A 21,285-nucleotide genomic window follows, 5' to 3' on the forward strand; every position below is an offset into this window, starting at 1 on the left:
TTTAACTTACAAAAGCAGGCAGGGACCTCTAATGATACCACTTCACTTTCTATTAGGCATGCCGTTTGTCTTGTAAACTTGAAGGCTCCTTAACTTCCAGACATCAGAAAGATGAATAAATGATTAGAACATATGATTAGATGGCTTTATTTATTTTTAATCTAAAAATGCCTAGCATAGATACTTGAAGAGGTGTGTGTGTTGTGTGTGTGTGTGTGTGCACGCGCGCGCACACACACACACACACACACACAGCGACCCAAACACACAGGCAAAATATTGTGGAACTAGTTCTCTAAAACTACTTAAAGTACAAAGCTGAAGGGAGGCTGTTTGAATTTATATTAGATTGAGCGGAGCTTAGATTAAGAATACTGAAGCAAGTACGATAGAAGCTTTTTGTTGAAAACCAAATAGCAGGGCAGTTGCTTTAAAAAGGGGAGGGGTGCAGAATGGAGTCGTGCTTTGCTGAAAATAAATTACCTCCAGTCAAATGGCTAAAAGAGTTTAAGTGGTTTGCCAACTTGCTGACCCTCCCCCTCCCCCAGCTGCTCCAGAGGTCTGCAAGGAAGACAACACACTGTCATGCGGGAGATTTGAGTTACAGTGCAGCAATTAATCTCAGGCTATCTGTGCTGCTGGATGGCCGTGAGCAATGGGGAGACTGTGCCCTAGCTCCCTGGGCAAAAAGGGATGTCTTGCTCTCCTCTAATGGCTCACCCTGACTTTGTATACAGAAGGGCATTTATCATCTCCACAGGGACCCGTAGGTTGCCCTTATTACCATTTCACTTGCTGCGATGTGAGCAAGTTCAAAGTTGTCAAGGGATAAAGCAGAGGATGACAAACACTCAGTGGACTGCCATCTTCAAGGTGTTTTGTACAATTAACTAAATAATAATTACTAGATTAGTGAGCTGGCAGTGAGGTTAATATGGCTTGTGTAAGGCTGCGGAAAGAAGATGACAAGTTAGATCTAATATCTAACTCGGAAGAGCTTTTTCCTCATCACTTGTAGGCTTTCTTTTAACTTAAAGTCTTTCTGTCACAGCCTCCCCCCCCCCCTCTCTCTCTCTCTCTCACACACACACTAAAATTTAGTATTATATCTAAAGGCTATGATTTATTTATTTTTACCTGCCTCACTGACTTAAAAATAACAGCTTCGCTGCTTTCCTTCAGGTGCAAATTTATTTTAGATCATATGGAAAGGCAGAGAATCTCAAAGAACATACGGAACTGTAATCCTGAATCTCAATGTAATGATATTTCTCTTTGTATCCCTACAGATTAAAGATTGTATAAAACTTAAACGAAGCAGCATTCTAATCATTACATATTGGAGTTGGGCCTCCTTTGACCTCAGAAACTGAAAATGAGGTTGCTATGGGAACTGCTCGTACTGCAATCATTCATGTTGTGCCTTGCAGGTAAAGTGTCATTTTTAAAAACTTTTTTCCTCTCCTTTATTTCTTATTTTAAAATGCCACTGTAATATTATACATTAATTCAAAAGGGCATTGAATTTCATACGCCCATGATAAAGCAGCGAATAAAGCTGCCCTTCTTGGCTTGTATTTAACTAGACTATGCTGATGTTCTTAACCTCCTCTTTTAATATTGGTAGTAACTTCCATACCTAGGTTCAAGCTACTTCAACCTGTTCCATTTTGCAATATTTTTCATTCAGAGTGGTTAGTTGACAAGAAGCATTACTTTCCTCCTCTTTCATATAAAGCATTTGAAATTCAATTGAGCCCACTATTGAGGTGGCAGGTCCCCCACTCATAAGAAGTGGCACAGTTACAAACTGAATGCACTTAAGAAATGACTCAAATGTGTGTAAATGTAGAACTCTGGTACTTGTATCACTACATTTTGCTAACTATGGCTATATTGTTGCCCTAGGCTAGGTATGGCCAAACTTGGCCCTCCAGCTGTTTTGGGACTACAACTCCCATCATCCCTAGCTAATAGGACCAGTGGTCAGGGATGATGGGAATTGTAGTCCCAAAACAGCTGGAGGGCCAAGTTAGGCCATGCCTGCCCTAGGCCTTCATTTCTCTCCTTCCGCTTTCTATCTGCTTTCTGCAACAGATAAACGTTTTGCTAAGAAGGATGCATTGTGGATGCTGTATGATTTTTAAAATGTGTGAGGGGCACCTTGTGATCTAGTCATTTAGATTCTGCAAGACCTATCAAGATTTAAAAATCTGCTAAATCAAACCAGTGCTCTGTGCATCATAGTTCAGTTTCTTTGCCAACAACCTGAGCAATTACATTGCAAACTGTTTTGTTCTAAAAGTAGTAAAATTGCAACAGCATGGGTCCTTTCCAGTGTAAAGTCTGTCCAAGTTCATCAGTTAGCACTTTGGGCACAGCTTTGGCATGTGGTGACCATTCAGAATCACTTCATTTCACTATGAACAAAGGTCTATGTGCAATCTACTTTCTACATGATCAGTTGGTTTTGCATAGCAAATCCTGACCTGACTTCTTTTAAAAAGAAGGTAGCATATTTGCAATCACCGTGATAACGTCTCTCATTTTTAAATTCTGCTTTAACATAATAGAAGTGTTGATGTTTTTTTCTGAAAACTACTGTTTTATTTTTTAAAAATCACATTTTATTTTTTATACATGTGACTGTCAGTTGTGAAAGTGATGGATTTGGGTCTCTTGATTATTATGATTCTGCATCAATTGAGTGGGTGATCAGGAGCTTTAAAAAAAAATTCTGTAGGGTCCAAAATAGCAAAAAAAGCTATAGTCCTGGGTGTTTCATCTGGGATTTCAGGACAAAACCTCAAATATTGCTCCTTTGAAATGTGATGCAGGTAAGAATTCACCTCTACACCACCTTATTTGTTACCCAGGTGAGGAGCTACCACCACAGAACCAAGGAAACTATCTTCAAGTCCAGCATCCAGATTTAGGGACCCAGCATTTATTATAGCTATTGCAATAGGACAGAGCTCACTCAACTCAACATGCCAGTTTAGAAGGCCTGCCCCAAGGCACTTCAGAATAAAAGCTTATATATGTTGTTGTTGTTGTTGTTGTTGTTGTTGTTGTTGTTGTTTTTAACATGAATGTGAAGTTGGCTACAGAGTGATTGCCAGCGTAGGATAGAATAGCAGGTGCAATGTATATTTAAGAGAAGAAAAAATGAAAAACACATGTTGACAGACATCCTGAGCCATCTGTTACGTAGGCTTCCTTGAAGTTCCTTAAAAAGCTGCTAGGCTAGAAAGGACAGGACCGCCACTTGCTGCTTGCCCGACTCATTCATACAAAACTGTGAGGCCCAAGTGGTTGTGATTTTGCAGGCCTTCATTGGCATGTTAATGTGAGGTATGGGAGGAGGCTCCTCTACCTTGGTCTGATAGGAGAGCACATTGAAGGCAGGTAGTTGGGATGCAACCTGTTGCAGATCCCTTAAAGTTCATTCAAGTATTCTTGCCCAGTGTGAGATTCAAGAGGTTCCAGACCCATTTACCTAGCAAATCTGCACACTGCCACCCTCCTCCTTTTGTTCCCTGGGCCTCCTCGGGTGTTGGGCGTGCAGATGGTGGCATTTTTAGTTAATGCCATGGCAGCAAAATGGCCTTGACCAGCCCTGCCCACCAGGAATTGGAAGTGATATCGTGCAAGCATGTACTGTATTTTCTAAAGGGAAAATTAGTCCAAGCTATGAGACCTATCTGCTCTAAATATGCTGACAAGATGTTTAAGATAACGACAGTGGCTGTGTTAGCATCATGATGTGCACAAGTAGGAACAAGGTGAAGCAAGCCTCAAGTTCACTTGCTTACCTCATCCCTTCTGTGTAGCCAGGAGGAAGACTTTAGAAGGTTTCTGTCAAAGCAACAGTGGGTCTTGTGGCATCTGAAAGACTAACACATTTATTATTGTATAAGCCCTTGTGGACCACAGAATATTTCATCAGATGCTTGAAGTGTTATCCTGAGTAGCAGCTGCACATATACTCAGGGTAACATCCCATGCAGCTGATAAAGTGGACTGTAGTCCTTGTAGGCTTAGGATATAATAAATTTGTTAGTCTTTAAAGTGCCACAAGGCACTTCGTAGCTTTTGCTGTAACAGACCAAAACGGCTAATGCTCTGGGGAAATATTTTTTTATCAGTTTCTAGGTAGTTTATCACTGAATGTGGACAGTTTGAAAACAAGGGAACTTCAAAACAGGTTTAAACATAGTTAGACTAAACCACTATCCCCAGCTGACGGAATCAACAGGCTACATTTAAAGGAAGTGGAAAGTTAAAGCATCCCAAGTACTCCATCTGGCTTATATGTGTAAGGTACACAAGCTTGTGCATGCTGCACTAAAAACATGGTTTAGTGTGGCATGCAAATGTAGTCTGTACGATTGTTAGGGAGAAAGGAGGAGGAGAAAACCAATTACTTAAAAACATGTCTGTACTGTCATTTAGTCTACTAGAATCTAGGGTATTTATTTATTTTTTCCTAAGTCTTCTAGGATCTCACGTTTGCAGACTTTCAATATTGTTAGTTCACCAGGTTTTATTCAGAAAGAGCTATTTGCTAAACCTGTCAAGCAAAATTGAATATCTGCTTTTCTTTCATAATGAAAGCGAATATACACACGTGACATTTCCGAGGAAATGGATCCCTGAGCTATAGCTTGTCATATAATTTTATGATAATGCTTTTGTTTTTAATAAGTTCATTTTCTTGAAAATGAAAAGGCTGTTAAGGACTTATCTGCATAGTCTAAGTGATTTCTTATGAAATTATAGAGGCCATACAGTGAAAAGCGTACAGGGTAGACGCAGTACATCTTTTCATTGAGCTGTATAATGTGGAGCTGATTTAAAATATATATAATTATCTAATGGCATAGCATGCATATGAAACACAGGGACCTTGGCAATGATGAGCTACAACATTAGTGCTGAGTGGTTTTCATTGCTTTGTTTGTTTCCCCCTCTGCCATAAGTTCTGATTCTGAAACCCATGCACCATAAATAATATGGGGGGGGGGTGCGTTCCCTACTCTATTTTTAGGCATCATTTAGAAAAAAGGGGGGGAAGCTCAGTGATGTTTGAGTTTTGTAATCCAAAACAGCTGGAGACCCAAGTTTAGGAAACACTAATCTAGACCCATTTCAGTCTGGCTTCATCCTGGTTTTGGCACTGGAACAGTCTTGGTTGCCCTGATTGGTGACCTTCGTCAGGAGAAGGAGAGGAGAATGTGACTGTGTCAATTTTCCTGGATATCTGGACAATTTTTGATACTAACAGCCATGATGTACTCTTCGAATGGCCTATGTGAATTGAAGGCATGGTGATATGGTGGATCCACTCCTACCTGCACGGCTGTTTTCAGAGAGTGAAAGAGGGGACGGCTGTATGGTCCCATGGCAATAATGTTGTGAGGTCTTTGGGGGTTCCATCTTGTCCCCCAAGCTTTTAAACCTTTATTTGGAGCTGTTGGGGGAGTGGTTATAGGGCACTGTGTAGAATATAGTGTCACCAGCTTGTGGACAACATGCCGCTCTGCTTTTCCTAGTCATTTCAATCAGGTGAGGCCATGCAGGTGCTGGATCATTGCCTAGAGCAGTGTTTCTCAACCAGTGTGCCTCCAGATGTTTTGGGACTACAACTCCCATCATTCCTGACCACTGGTCTTGCTAGCTAGGGATGATGGGCGTTGTAGTCCCAAAACATCTGGAGGCACACTGGTTGAGAAACACTGGCCTAGAGGAAATAATAAGCTGGATTGGGGGGGGGGGGCTACCAAACTGAAGTCTAATCACAACGTCATTTACTTCATTTAGCAATAACTTCCCATAAAGCAGCCCAAAGCAATCGACAATGAATACATCACGAAAACATACATAAAAAAAGAATTTCAAATCCAGTACTGATAAAGACTGAGGTAAAAATATCATTTTAAAAGGGATAATAATAATAATAATAATAATAATAATAATAATAATAATAATAATAATAATAAATGTATTGTTAATACCTCTCTCATCTAGCTGGGTTTCCCCAGCCACTCTGGGCGTCTTCCAGCAAAATATAAAAACATAATAAAACGTCAAACATTAAAAACTTCCCCATACAGGGCTGCCTTCAGATGTCTTCTAAAAGTTGTGTAGTTCTTTATCTCCTTGACATCTGATGGGAGGGTGTTCCACAGGGAGGGTGCCGCTGCCGAGGAGGCCCTCTGCCTGGTTCTTTGTAACTTAACTTCTTGCAGTGGGAGAACTGCCAGAAAACCCTCAGAGGTGGACCTCAGTGTCTTGGTCTTCAGTGGGTGCTGAAAAGGCAACAAGCACTTGTCCCTATTTGGGCTAGTTCCACATGAAATATAACTTATTATGTTTGAAATTTCCTGCCGTTCAGGTTTGCACATACTTACACCTTTTCACGGTCTTATTACTGTTTCAGGTGATACTGATTTTATATAAATTCTGACACACACACAGAGACACACAGACACACCCCGCTCTGAATAAGAACTATTTTTGTTGTCATGCTGTTGTTTTCACAGCTGCCAACACACTACTGGTTATCCAGAGTTTCTTTCTCCTCATGCCAGGGCTAGCGGCCTGGACCTAAGTGGCAGGTGCCACATGTGGATGGTCAGGTAGTGAGGCAACAGCTCAGCAGCGTTTTTTCCCAAGCAAAGGATCCACAAAGAGATCACAGTTTACCTCTTCAGTTGGAAGTTTTTTATGGTTCAAGCTGGTAACTTCAGGTTGAAGCAAGTTTCAAGAGAGGAAGTGATTGCCTTCGATAACCATTTTCTCCTCTGTTTTGGTTAGTTCAATTTTTCAGAACCAGAAGGGGGTTCTGATACCTTGTTGCTGTGATCTTATGTACATTTGCCTGGAATTAATCATGTTGAACATAATGGGAGTTACTTCTGGGTAAGCATGCATATATTTTTGTCTGGTGTTTCCAAATGGAGTCCAGATAAATGGAACGAATATGCTGAAATGGCTCTGATAGTCCCTGCCCTTGTAAATGTATCAGAGCCAGATTTGGAATATATCAGTGCCTGAAACAATCTTGGGGTATCTCATTATGCATTCAAGGAAGCAATCCCCCCCCCCCCGTGTGTGTGTGTGTGTGTGTGTGTGTGTGTGTGTGTGAGAGAGAGAGAGAGAGAGAGAGAGAGAGAGAGAGAGAGAGAAATGTGGACAGATTTCAATTAAATCTAGCATAATGTTTTGTTCTAGTCACAATGAGTGAAAAACAGACTGAGTGGAAAGTTCATGCTACACCGCAATGAATAAAGATGAGCAGGAAGTAATAGTAGTAATGTGGTAATGTAGTAATGTGGGAGTGAGAATTTGACTATGTTACACCTTGCTTCCTTTTCTGCAGTTTGCAGCAGGGATAAAGTGTTGTTGTCGCACTACTTTGAAGCACAGAGCATAAAGAAAGCAATACATTATGTTTGTTTTGCTGCTTCCTTTAAGGCACATTACAGAATCTTTTCTTTTACTTCACATGAACCTCTATAGCCGAAAACTGTCTTTGTATTGTTCATTTATTCTTACTTGTCATCTTGTGAATTCAAAGTGAGTTTTCCTTACCCATAAAGTCACTTTTGAGAACTGATTTGTTCACCAGGGGTTCATCAAGAATCAAATTTCTTGAAACAAGGATTGGCGGAAGCTCCTTATTTTGGTGGAAGCCCCTTATTTTGGACTGCTGTAGTATGTGACAGAATGATAGTTATGGTTGCCAGGTGTCCACTATTTGAACGGACAGTCCACTTTTTTCACATTATGTTCACTATTTCCCCCCACAAAATAGTGGACTTTTTACGTAATCTAAAGCTGTAAAGTCTAAGAGAATAAGGATAGGAGAATCACGTTTTGTCTTTTTTTCCATAAGTAAGAATGAGACAAAGATCGAATATCAATTGAACTCGATTTTCCGGAAAAATTATTAATCATATTCAATTGTTTCACAATACATTTAAAAATTGGGAGGGGGGAGGCACCTGTTGCCGAAGTTCTGCACCACATGTTCCTGACTCGCGGGGAGAACAAAAGGGAGAGGCACGGGAAAAAAGACGCCTCTTCCTGTCCCTGACGCGCAGGAGCAGCAGCAAATAAGAAAATATATAATTTAATTTAATTTTAACCCCCCCCCACTTGTCCGCTATTTTTTGGAAGCAGACTTGGCAACCCTAATGATAGTAAGGGACATTTGCCCCACACTCAGAAGATTCAACAACAGGTATTGGTAGAAAAGGTTATAGTTATTAAATACAGTGTGGAAAACTTGTGCCTATCTTAGGTAAAACCTAGATTGGAAGTTAGGAAATCTGCCTGCCTGCAGTTAAAGGCCAAACCATCCTAGATAAACTTCATCACCCAAACACATAATTATAGTTCCATAAAGGAACTCAGAAGTGTGCAGGTGCCTATAAGGTTGCTTAGAAAGGAATGTGTTCCTCAGGCCAAAAAAAACCCATACCGGATCTAAGTCATTCTTATTCTTTTATCTGGCTAGCACTCCACTATTTCATTGCCCTATATTACCAGGTATAATAACCGGTGTTCCACTCTCCCGAGAACTATACAAATCCTGTAACAAAGCCCTGTCACGAAGAGGTTACAGGACAGGACAGACACACAGCAGAGGAAGGGAAGTCGTCATGCAAGCAGTGAGAGATGTGACAGCTGCAAGCGTAATGTATAGTCCATGATTGGTTTCAGTTCAGGGAGGTGAGATGGGATATTGCTCAGGGTGAGTTGCTAAATGGATAGATTTAAGCTCAGACACTGAAGGAAGAAGAGTTATGGTGGAGAACTCTGGCAGGTAGGTTGAAGATGAGGTGAAGCTACTGGCTTCAACTTCTTTCCAAAACCAGCAAATGCCAGAGGAGATTTATCATGGAAACCAGCGAAGGGAGGTGTACTCCTGTAATAAGAGACTGCCAGTAGTGTGTTCTCATTTGAAGCTGATTCAGTGCCCCTGCCCCCCAGCAAGGACTTTACAGCTTTATAATTTATTATGGATCAGTCAAGATAATGTCTTTGGTGGGAGGGGAGAGAATAAGTAACTATAGAAACTAGGGAGTCATAACACACAGCATCTGCTGCTGCTGCTGCTTCCCAGACAATCCACCCCAGATCTTATTGACTCTTCCATTTAGAGACAGTGGGGAGAGGAACAGAGGAACAGTCCACCACCACAACCCAGGATCAATTTGCTTGGATAAAAATAATACGTAGTATGTTCTAGGTCCTTCATTTTATTAGTGAAGCTTCAGCAGAGGGAGTGTGAATGATAGACATTCATTGCTTCTAGGTTTCATGCAAAACCGAGGGATGTGTATAGCTCTCAACATGCGTATTCAGTCAACACTAAGGAAACAACAAATTTATGGTGGTTCTAACATTTAATAGGTGAGAAATTAATCATGGACTCTGGCTACAAAAGTCCATTGCACACCAAATTTGTTATTTTTCAAGTGCCACAGGACTCCTTGTTGTTCTTTACTGTTACAGAATAAAACAGCTATGTTTTGGAATTTGTTCCTACTTTACAAGACACGTCTGGCAGGGGTTGGAGTCTTGAGCACTTATTTGCAGGCTTCTCATACAATTGATTTTTAAAAAAGGGGTTTAAACTGATCTTCCCTCAGTAATTTAATTAATTTATTAACAGAGAAAACTCAGTGTGACTTATTTTTTTTAAGTAGACATATATAGGATTACTCTGTAAGGCCTAGGTGTGCTCAGTTTATAATTGTAGCCAAGCTAAGAGAATCCATTCCAGTTCAAACAATATGGCTTGCACTGTGACTTGCTCTTCAGCAAATGTAAGCAACCCATTCCATTCACACAATGCCCTTCAGTCCAGCAGAGGATCCCGCTGGTGGAAGGTGAGAGGGGCACTGTTTGCTGATTCACCCTTAACACCTGCAGCTCCCTGTGACACCTTCCATGCTGTTCTGAAGGGTCCCCCAGCTCTTTGCAACAAATTACTTGACGGTTGGAAGCTGAAGGCAGGGGATGGAGGAATTGGTGTCTCCCCTGCCCCAGGCCTGTCCTGTGAGCAGTCTTTTTAATTTGCAAGGCTTTATAGATAGCAAGTAAGAACTTGGCTATGATAAATAATCTCTTCTTTTAGAGCTCAGCTCAGTTTTAGTTCAATACACAGTGACTGAGCTACATGCCCTTATCTAGCTGCCACTTCTTTCAGTATGGTTAACGGGGAAGAAGTTCACATAATCTAACCCTACTTTATCAATCTGTTCATCAAATATTGTGACACCTCAATTCTGAAATGAAGCAATAGCTTTTCTACTAGCTCACAGTTATACCAACTTTTGGAAAGTTTTTACACACACACACACACACACACACACACACACACACACACAAATTATAAGAAAAACAAAACACACAAATCTTGACTATGGTGCTTCAGTTAGATTTTTTTTATTTTTATTGTGCACTATTCTTGCTGATTAGCAATAAAATATACAGATTTAGAACAATAAATTACTTGGAGACACCAATTGTTAAACAGTCTATATCATATTAATTAGACTCTGAAACAAGGCAGGCGTTACAGCCATTTATAACTGAGTACTGCTTAAGTTGCTAATCAATAAAAGAGGGAACTAATTAACAAGCCAGCAGTCAGCATCTTGAGAAGAAGTTGGTGATTTCCAACTTAATTAAACATCTAAGGTGTCTAAGCTCAGAAATCTTCTGTGGCGAAGTACCATCATTTTTCTTTTATGTTTTAAAATTATGGAAGGCTTTGTTTCTTAAAAGAAACATTAGGTGCTTTCCATTCCTGTTTCATGTTGTTTTGAAAATAACAACCACTAAATCATATTTGAATTGTGCATAAGGACTGCTACATTAAAACGTTCTCATTGCAGTGTCTCGGAAATTATGTGTATTGATTTTAACTAGTGTTCTTGCGGACTGCATCTCACTTCACATTTTTCCTCAATAAAGAAATTTGAATGTGAATAAAAATAGGACATGCATATATACGTCATTGTTGAAGATTCTGCAGTAGTTTACTTTTCGTGAATCCACAGTGCAGCTCTGACCACTCAGAGGTAACTCCCAATGAGTTTAATGGATCTTACCTCTGAGTAGACATGCACAAAATTGTGCTATGTGTTTGAAAGCTGTTGTCTACTGAAGCTTCCAAAATACGCAAATAGAATTGATGCCTCACATAAATTTTGCACTTGGAATTCTATGTAGCGTTGAGGTTTTTGCCTCCATAGAAAGTACATAGTGTCCTCAGTTTATAATTAATCTATGGAGAAATATTGGTCTGTGGGTCACCGTGATTTTTGATGTGTTTCTCCACCTGGCATGCGAACCATTCTACGGCATTTTACCTTCAGGCTGTGATTATCAAATAAATCTGCAGAACTCAGGTTTCAAGTGATGCCCTCCGCCTACATTGGGGAGACGTTATGTAGAAATTTCACCAGCAAAACAAACAATTGCAAACAGATCAAAGATCTGGTATGCTATTTGCTATTCTGTCCCTTTTATATGTAGCTGGGGTTGGGGGTATACTTGTAGACCAAATGCCCCCCAGGCTGTGGTGCTGGAACTACTGGATGATAAACACTACTTATTTACAGTGGTACCTTGGGTTAAGAACTTAATTCATTCTGGAGGTCCGTTCTTAACCTGAAACTGTTCTTAACCTGAGGTACCACTTTAGCTAATGGGGCCTCCCGCTGCCGCCGCGCCACCACCACATGATTTCTATTCTCATCCTGAAGCAAAGTTCTTAACCCGAGGTACTATTTCTGGGTTAGCGGAGTCTGTAACCTGAAGCGTCTGTAACCTGAAGTGTCTGTAACCCGAGGTACCACTGTATATAGAATGAAGTTGGGGCTGACTGATTATATGTATTATGTATTAGTTAGGGTAGGACTCAAACCAATGGCTTCAAGAAAGAAGATTCTGACTAAACATTTTAAAAAACTTTCTGACAGGAGAAGCTGTTTAGCTGTGGTTGATTCTCTTCCCTTGGTCGTTTTTAAGCAGAGACTGGATGGCCATCTGTCATGGATGCTTTAGATGAGATTCCTGCATTGGAGGGGGTTGGACTAGATGGCTTTTGGGATCCCTTCCAACTCTAAGATTCTATGATTCTACCAGATGAATGCTTAGTGCACACTTGCACATTTAGATGAAGTAACCGGGATCCATGAAACATTTCGGTAAAAAGCAGTGGTATGATTCTGGGTCCCTGACAACCCTCTAAACTCTAGCATACTTTCCCTGTAAGCCTGTTAAACTCTAACCTCTTTTGGAGTTAACAAGATTATTGCAGTAGTACGGTAGTACTGTGCCTTTTCTTCCTGAACAAATTTGTGGAAGAGAAGAAGAGAGAGGGTGTAGGTAAAAATATTCTCACTCTCTTCCCAGGTTTGATTTGTGAGTAGAGTTGAAGATAATCTTGAAAGAAGGGAGTTTGAACATCCAGCATACTGAAAACAAAACTATTTTAGGTGTGGGGCATGAGGTGCAAGGAAACTAAAAGAGAACAGTGAGTTGAGAGGTGAGACCAACTGCTTTTGGGTGGGAAAGGGGGAAGAATGGAAATGGAAAAGTTTCTTGGACTAAGGAGATATATAGTGCTCCACGGGGGGGGGGGGGATGATATAAGTAACAGTTCCAGCCCAACTCTCCAACCATGTTCTTCCCACTTCCCAACAATCTGTTTTAATAGACAAAGTGGGACTCACAAATCTCATGGTGAGTTCACAGATATCAGCATGGGTTGCAGCAGGAGTGGGCAAAGCAAAGGTTTATCAAGTCAGTAATAAATTTCAGTCAATTTCCATAAACATTTTACTGCTTTATCTCCTTAACAGCTTGTTTTGAGTCCTGTTGAATTGGAATTAAGAAACTCTGTCAATTTTTTTTTTGTTTACTTCTGTTGTTGTTTTTCTAATGGTCTTCAGAAGGAAGTGGTGTTTTGCCTTCCTAAGCTGCTTCTAAAATAACTTCACTATGCATAAAACATTCTGAAAGCTTCACTTTTCCTCCCTCTGTGACACACAAAGTTAAATGTCTGCCAAGGGAGATTTCAGAATTGATGTGGGAAAGGTTGTTAGCCTTCTGTTAGGTCTTACACTTTTGAGTCAGCAGCTGAATTAACAGCTCATATGTTGAGTAAAGAGCAACACAAGCACAATGCCTGTATATATATACATATATATAGTTCTGAAGCAGCACCCAGTTACTGGTAAAATTAACCTCTAGCTTTGGCTATCTTCCTCCTAAAACGATATTTTTAGATTTAAAATTTAATACAAGTATGGAATTACCAGAATGCACTTTAGATGTGACTCTTGAACTTTTAATGGTTGTGACAATTTGTATTTTAACTAAGAAAGAGCAGTTTCTTGAGTTAGAGCAGGGGTCAGCAAACTTTTTCAGCAGGAGACCAGTCTACTGTCCCTCAGACCTTGTGGGGGGCCGGACTATATTTTGAAAAAAATATATGAACGAATTCATATGCCCCACAAATAATCCAGAGATGCATTTTAAATAAAAGGACACATTCTACTCATGTAAAAACATGCTGATTCCTGGACTGTCTGCGGGCCGGATTTAGAAGGTGATTGGGCTGCATCCGGCCCCTGGGCCTTAGTTTGGGGACCCCTGAGTTAGAGAATAAGGGTTGTAGTCAATGCTAGTCCTACGCAAACACATTGCAGTTAGTGAATATGGCTGACTTAGGTTAATTGTTTCTATTCTGACTAGAATTTAGTTGAGTGCAACCTATAGAGACCCTTTTCCCATTACAGGTAGGTAGCCGTGTTGGTTTGACACAGTCAAAACAAAATAAAAAAATCCTTCCAGTAGCACCTTAGAGACCAACTAAGTTTGTCATAGGTTTGAGCTTTCGTGTGCATGCACACTTCTTCAGATACACTGAAGACTTCTGTTTCAGTGTATCTGAAGAAGTGTGCATGCACACAAAAGCTCCTACCTTTTCCCATTGCAATTCTTCTTTAGGAGACCTACAGCCAGTTGAATTATGTGTGAGGTTATTTGAGAAAGGACTGTTGTAATGAGCTTTGCAACATATCCTCCAAGACTGCTTACGTCATGAACGGCAATGTGTGACTGGACAATCATGATTATTTTTCTGCTTGTTAATGTCACATGCTGCTTATGAACACTACAGAAGCAACTGGTTTTGTGGATGAAAGTAGACTGCTTGGATACTTGCCCTCTTATCTATGGTTAAACCAGAGGTGGGGGATACTTTGCACAAACACTTTAAACAGAGGCAACCCTTCTACTTTAGGCAGTGGAGGGTGAGGACTTTGAAAGAGAAAGGGCACTGCTTTTTAAGTTGAGGACAATTGTCTTCAGTGATGTAATCCTATAACCAAATTCTGATTGGCTTTGTGATGTTGTGAAGTCACAGTAACTCTTGTGCTTTCTAGTTGACTGAGATTGGTTCTGCCGGGAAGAAAGGACCCTTATAAATGCTGCTGAAGTAATGTGTTGGAGGGAATAGCTGCCCCCCAAATGGTATGGTGTGGGCTGGTGATTTCATCTTCTTTGTAGAATCACACCTTTTACCCTAAACACATCCTCAGTTTGAACTTTCAGCACAGTCTTATTCTTGTCATTACTGAACAAAAAATAGTTCTGTGAAATGTCTCTAGGAAGCTGCATGTGTTTGTTGTTGCTGTTTAGTCGTGTCCAACTCTTCGTGACCCCGTGGACCAGAGCATACCAGGCATTCCTGTCTTGCACTGCCTCCCGCAGTTTGGTCAGACTCATATTGGTAGCTTCGAGAACACTGTCCAACCATCTCATCCTCTGTCGTCCCCTTCTCCTTGTGCCCTCAGTCTTTCCCAACATCAGGGTCTTTTCCAGGAAGTCTTCTCTTCTCATGAGGTGGCCAAAGTATTGGAGCCTCAGCTTCACGATCTGTCCTTCCAGTGAGCACTCAGGGCTGATGTCCTTAAGAATGGATAGGTTTGATCTTCTTGCAGTCCATGGGACTCTCAAGAGTCTCCTCCAGCACCATAATTCAAAAGCATCAATTCTTTGGCAATCAGCCTTCTTTATGGTCCAGCTCTCACTTCCATACATCACTACTGGGAAAACCATAGCTTTAACTATACGGACCTTTGTTGGCAAGGTGATGTCTCTGCTTTTTAAGATGCTGTCTAGGTTTGTCATTCCTTTTCTCCCAAGAAGTGTAAAGCTGTAATAGTGTGATGCTCTCTCCAAATGCTACCAGTTAAGGGTTGCTTGCTAGCACCACCCTCACCAGCACAGAAACTCCACGATGGCTCTTGATAACATTGTTGTGCGTCATTTAGCTTTGAAGTGGAAACCAGGAGTGTTGCTTAGAACTAGTTTTGGCAAATACTCTGTTTGAAATATGTTCTGATTTTGTTTGCACAACATCTGTGAGGATGTTGGACAACGTTCACTATTTATTAAATCTTCATTCTGATTTGTTTGCGGGTTTGGGGTGGGGTTACATAACATTATGTCAAGCAAATGTTATCCCACCCTTTCTAGTGCGTTTGTCCTGTCGCCTTCCTTATGGGGTGATATGGATTTGTTGTGGAAGAACACCAAATCAAGTTTCATTGTGCAACCTGAATTTGCCAATATGTGATTGATTCCTTTCTGAATGTAGTGACAGTCTGGAAGCGCCCCTGACCTTTAATCATCAACATGTTGACTTAGTGCTTTGGTCAATATCTTAGGCTGTGCAGGGATCCAAATTCCACTCCAGATATTTGAAGCATTTTTGTAACCACCAATCAGTCTAAATTCTATTCTCTAATTAAAGACATAGCTGATGTTTAAGAGAAAATAAGTCAAACTAAAGTCTTAACGGATGTAGTGAACAATGCAAAAATATTATAAACAAGTTCTGTACATCCTGTTGACTCTTTTTTATGTATCAACCACCTTGAACAACTTACTAATTCAGCCTTGCACATAGGTATAAGAAATATATCTACCTACCCTAACTCTCCACCCTCAAATAAAAGCCCCTCCCACTCATTGAAGCAGTGGGTTGATTACATTTCCAGCTTGGCAGGGTGTAGGCAAGTGTTTCAGTGTAAAGCTGTAATAGTTGATACTCGGAGGAGTCGTGGCATTGTCTGTTGACCTCTCTCTCTTCCTTTGGCAAAAATAGACCCTATAATATCAGCTGTCAAAAAGCATAGAAAGAAGGAGACAGTGATGAAATATAAAGGGAAATGTGCATTTTCAGCAATTCAGGGTTATGGTGCAAAAATAGCTGCTTGATAGTAAAGGTAAAGATAAAGATAAAGTTGTAGCACTATACTACTGATATCCTATGCCTTATGGTTACTGCATTATCTAAGCATAATAACACAGTAGTTTTAAATGATTTAAATGATTTATTTCGACTTCTCACTATTTCATGTAAGCTTATTAGTAACTGGGCAGTCATTCAAATAATGCAACCATTTTGTGTCTACAGCATACATTTAGAGCACATTATTCCCCCCCCCCCCAAGAATCCTGTAGTGTAGTTTGCCCCTCACAGAGCTACAGCTAGCTCTCGGTATTCACTGGGAGAAACAAAGTGTGCTTCAAGTGTATGTTGTGTGTGCTGCCAAGATATGCACTGACTGTATAGTCAGAGCAGAGTTAAAGGGAGGGAAATGTATTCACAACTGCATTCGGATATATTTCATTCTTCTGTGTAGCCAAAGGTACTTATGTGATGCTTAACTTTAACTAGTCTGTGAAGTATGAATGCTGTTTAAAGTAAATGCTGCGTTCACTTTGATTTTGGTTTTAAGTGACAGAAAGTACTGGTTCACAGGTTATTCATGAGTGCAAATTTATTCCTCATCCACCGAAACTGAGTAGCAGAAGAATGATAAGATTCAGAACAAAACTCCAACACTCCCATTTTTAATGAATTGAATATTAAAAAACTTCCCTCTGCTTCCAGGTTTTTGATAGTTCTGGGTGGCAGGCATGGGCTGCTGCAGTAATTTATTTATTTTTGTTCTGATTGATGTCTGGGAAATAAACTTTTGTTGATGTTGACCCTAATATTTTTACAGGCCCATGGCACTGTGTTATAGATACATTGGCTGTTTTGCTTTGTTTATACATCATATGGATAATTGAATTGGTTTTTTTAAAACTTTGTTTCTATATCTTGTGTATTGTTGCATGCACCTCAATCTCCGAGCGCTGCCACATTCAAGGGGTTCTAGGCTCTTACCCAGGGTTTGATTTCCTTGAAATGAGGGACAGCGGAGATATGGTGTCTTTAGGATATATATATATATATATATATATATATATATATATATATATATATGGCTTATTTACCCTATGATGGATGAGCCTATGATGGATGGGTTCACAGCATTAACACCCCAAGAGGGTCTTGGTTCTCCCATAGCCACAACCTTGGATTCTAGTAGAAATCGGGCATTACTGTCTCCCAGCTGCTCAGCCTGCCACTTTCTAGCTTCTAGTTCACATAGCACCACTTTCAACTCTGGCCTTTGCCTTTCTAACTACTAGCAAATTGACGGGGGGGCACCTGTTTGACATCCGCCACAGATACTGCTAGCCTGGCTATTCCAGGAAAAAGAAGAAGAAGAAGAAGAAGAAGAAGAAGAAGAAGAAGAAGAAGAAGAAGAAGAAGAAGAAGAAGAAGAAGAAGAAGAAGAAGAAGAAGAAGATTTAATTGCTCATCTTCTAACATTGTGTATGCCATCAAATGCCAACGGTGCCCTTCAGCTCTCTATATTGGACAAACAATATGCCAAAGGATAAATGGACATAAATCTGACATCAGGAATCGCAGGACAGAAAAACCAGTAGGAGAACACTTCAATCTCCCAGGACATTCTCAAAGTAGCTGTTTTATTACAGAAAATTTTCAGAAACAGACTGGAAAGAGAAGTTGCTGAATTGCAACTCATTACCAAGCTTAAAACCATGGAGAGACCTGGTCTGAATAAGGACACTGGATTCTTATCTCATTATCCATGATAAAGCTTTCTTTAGCGCCTCAGCCCTTGCTGTTCCCTGCAAGACCAATTGCAGTCGTTAACAGTCATCAACAGGTTTACCACTCCTATCAGCCAATCACCCATTCCCACCACCTTTCTGAGTAATACCCCTCCCCACCCTCTGACTATACATAAGGGTCTGGTGACTTCTGTTACAGTGTATCTGAAGAAGTGTGCATGCACACGAAAGCTCATACCTATGACAAACTTAGTTGGTCTCTAAGGTGCTACTGGAAGGATTTTTTTATTTTGTTTTTCCCCACATGAAATGTTTGCCACCTGTAAATATACAGTATTAAGTAAATAAATATGGCACGTGTATCCCCTTTACCCTTTGTGCAAAAGACCTGGAACCAAGAGAAGGGTGCATGAATCATTCCTCCTTCAGTTGTTGCTGCTACTTTAGAACATCCAAAATGGTACACAGTTATGCATGTGTTTGAGTTGTGTTTATAAAAGAAAATGCCCCCTCCCCCAAAAAAGGGAATAGGGGAGGGGGGAAGCACCAGAGCAGGCCAAAGGAGACAGAAAGGGTGAGGGGGGGAACCACTGCTTTTTTCGGGGGGGGGATGCAGGGGTACGCATACCCCTAAACATTTTGTGAGTCTTTGTACTTTTGTCCATTTACTGTATTCATTTTCCCCGATTTGAACTATAAAATGGTGATTTTCTTGAGTCAAAATGACTGTACCCCTAGACATTTTTTTTAAAGAAAATAAGCACTCGGGAAAACAAAGTGTTTTCCCTCATGCCATACCCAGACCTTAGTGGTACACCCAGTAGTATACATAAACAGCTTTCATAAAGGGACAGTTGCATTCAACAAATGTTTACTGGGTTCCTTATTCAAGCTAACCGTATAAAGTTATTTTCAGAATTACCACATCATATTTAATATTTTAAAAATAATAAGTGTATATTTATTTTAATAAGCTTTAAAGTCCCCCCTCCTTTTTAAAGAAGATATCCTGGAAGGTTGGGGCAATTTTTTTACTGATAGATTGGGCTTGCTTAAAATTCCTAAATCCATTTTTTACAGTTTCTATTATAAAGCTATATTGGTGTTTGAGTGTTTTAACATTCTGGTCTCTGTGCCAAAGGGAAGGCTTATATTGGTTAACCAGCTTGAGACTGGGCAACCATTCATGTTTTAACTTTTAATAGCTAAAAATGATGCAATGGCACAAAGAGGTCATGTTCATGAAAGTGACAGGAGAAATAAAGCTCAGGCGGAATATTGCTTCTGTGTCCCCTGGTTGTCATAGTAATAGAGCCTCTGTGCTGAGTAGCTTTTCATAGTGACCTTGGTAGTTTAGTCACCTTCAGCTTTGCGATATATAAAAATAGGTTGTACAAGATATACATTCAGGATAAGTGCAAGTTCATGCCCATGAATACAAGTTTCTTACACAAAAAAGTATTCTTGCTGCTTGTTTCTCATCCTGCCTTCACTTTATTTGAACAAAGATTTTAAAGTCACCAGAAGGAGGCCTGAAACAAACATCCCAGATTGCCAGCTGCAGGTAAATTGCTCGCTGCCAACACACACCACTTTCAGGGCGTGGGGTGAGGAGTGGGAACGATAAATCCAATTTGTGAGTAAAGTAAGCTTAAACAAATACTTTTGGATTTCTTTTTCTTTTTTTAATGACCAAGACAATACACACACACACACACACACACATATATATATACAGGTGAAACTCGGAAAATTAGAATATCGTTAAAAAGTGCATTTATTTCAGTAATGCAACTTAAAAGGTGAAACCAATACATGAGATAGATGCATGACATGCAAAGCAAGATATGTCAAGCCTTTATTTGTTGTAATTGTAATTATTTGTCGTTAGGCGGGTCAATTATAAATGGAATGTAATTAATGAAATGTAATAGCAATGTTCATTTTTGTAGTATTGTAACTATTTGTTTTATTGCTGTGGAATTTCCAAAAGAAAGCATTTGTAAAAATTAAAAGAAAAATTAAAAAATAATAAGTTGCATTACTGAAATAAACGCACTTTTCGACGATATTCTAATTTTCCGAGTTTCACCTGTATATATGTACAATTAATACAAAGGTTTTTGTATCACCTAACAGTTTTAAAATAGTATAAACTGATATGTCTGCAAAACCCAATACAATATTAAATCTGTTAGTAGTAGTTAAGGAGCTACAAGAACTTGTGGCCAATGCCAGAAACATGAAGTCTACCCGCCCATGATCTACAGTGTCTGGTGGAAATATCTGCAGGTTTTCATGGTGTTCCTTCAAGGTTTCCTGCTGGAATAGATTTGGTTCAGTCTCCAAACCTAGGGATGGATAAAATTGGCTTTATTTTAACATTATTGAACCATTATTCCATCCCATATCTTCCATTGCTAATCGTTAATTTTTCTCCAAAATGTATAATTTTTCATGTAAAAAAACAACAAATACCTTCAGGTTATTGGGTGTTTTTTTTCACTTGGAAGATTTACGTATATTTATTAATTTTGCATTTGTATGGGCAAAGCCACATATTTGTAGACATTTAAGCAGCTGAGAATTGCATTACTGAAGCATAGCTGCCAAGTTTTCCCTTTTCTTACGAGGAAGCCTATTCAGCATAAGGGAATTTCCCTTTAAAAAAGGGATAACTTGGCAGCTATGTACTGAAGTCCCTGTCCCTATGGAAAGAAAAAAATGGACACTAATGTGTCACGAGAAATGGCAATATAGAAAAGCCAGTGGGTAAACATTTAAGACCTTCTGTGACACTCTATAATGGACCTTTAAGGTGGCCATTGAACAAAAGAATTTCAAAGTGCAACGAGAAATAGTGGAATTACAATATATCAAGAGGCTCCATGCTACTACTTGTCAATTAAGCACACAGTTTTTGTGTGGGAATGTGTGTTCATTAGGTAATTTCACCAACTGTGCCTTTCTGGTTTTCATTTCCTTTTGACCTTACACACACACACACATATATAAGCACCTGCAGCTTGGGATAACACTTTGTGCACTTGATGCAGTGGACTGTACCAAACGAAAACTCATGCTAGAATAAATATGTCCATCTTTAAGGTGCCACAAGACTCTTTGTTGTGTTTGCTGCCTTTGTTGTGTCATAACATGGCTACCCCTCTGAACATTAAGAATGGTTCTTTCCTTTTGAACTAAGTCAAGCAGGAGAAAGGATGAAGTAGAAGGACTGTGTGTTAATACCCC

At 39.9% G+C, this 21,285-nt stretch overlaps 1 protein-coding gene across 1 annotated transcript in view; it reads left to right on the forward strand.

Moving 5' to 3' along the window:
• Nucleotides 1–21,285, forward strand: part of LOC118080810 (contactin-4) — a 532,292-nt gene that overhangs the window by 271,948 nt on the left and 239,059 nt on the right. Inside the window, exon 4 of the mRNA XM_035106605.2 lies at nucleotides 1,290–1,430. Within this exon, the coding sequence (XP_034962496.2) occupies nucleotides 1,376–1,430 (55 nt within the window). The 5' untranslated portion in view covers nucleotides 1,290–1,375. The remainder of the gene's footprint in view (nucleotides 1–1,289; nucleotides 1,431–21,285) is intronic.

Source organism: Zootoca vivipara, chromosome 2 (assembly GCF_963506605.1).
Source record: "Zootoca vivipara chromosome 2, rZooViv1.1, whole genome shotgun sequence".
Classification (NCBI taxonomy): Eukaryota; Metazoa; Chordata; class Lepidosauria; order Squamata; family Lacertidae; genus Zootoca; species Zootoca vivipara.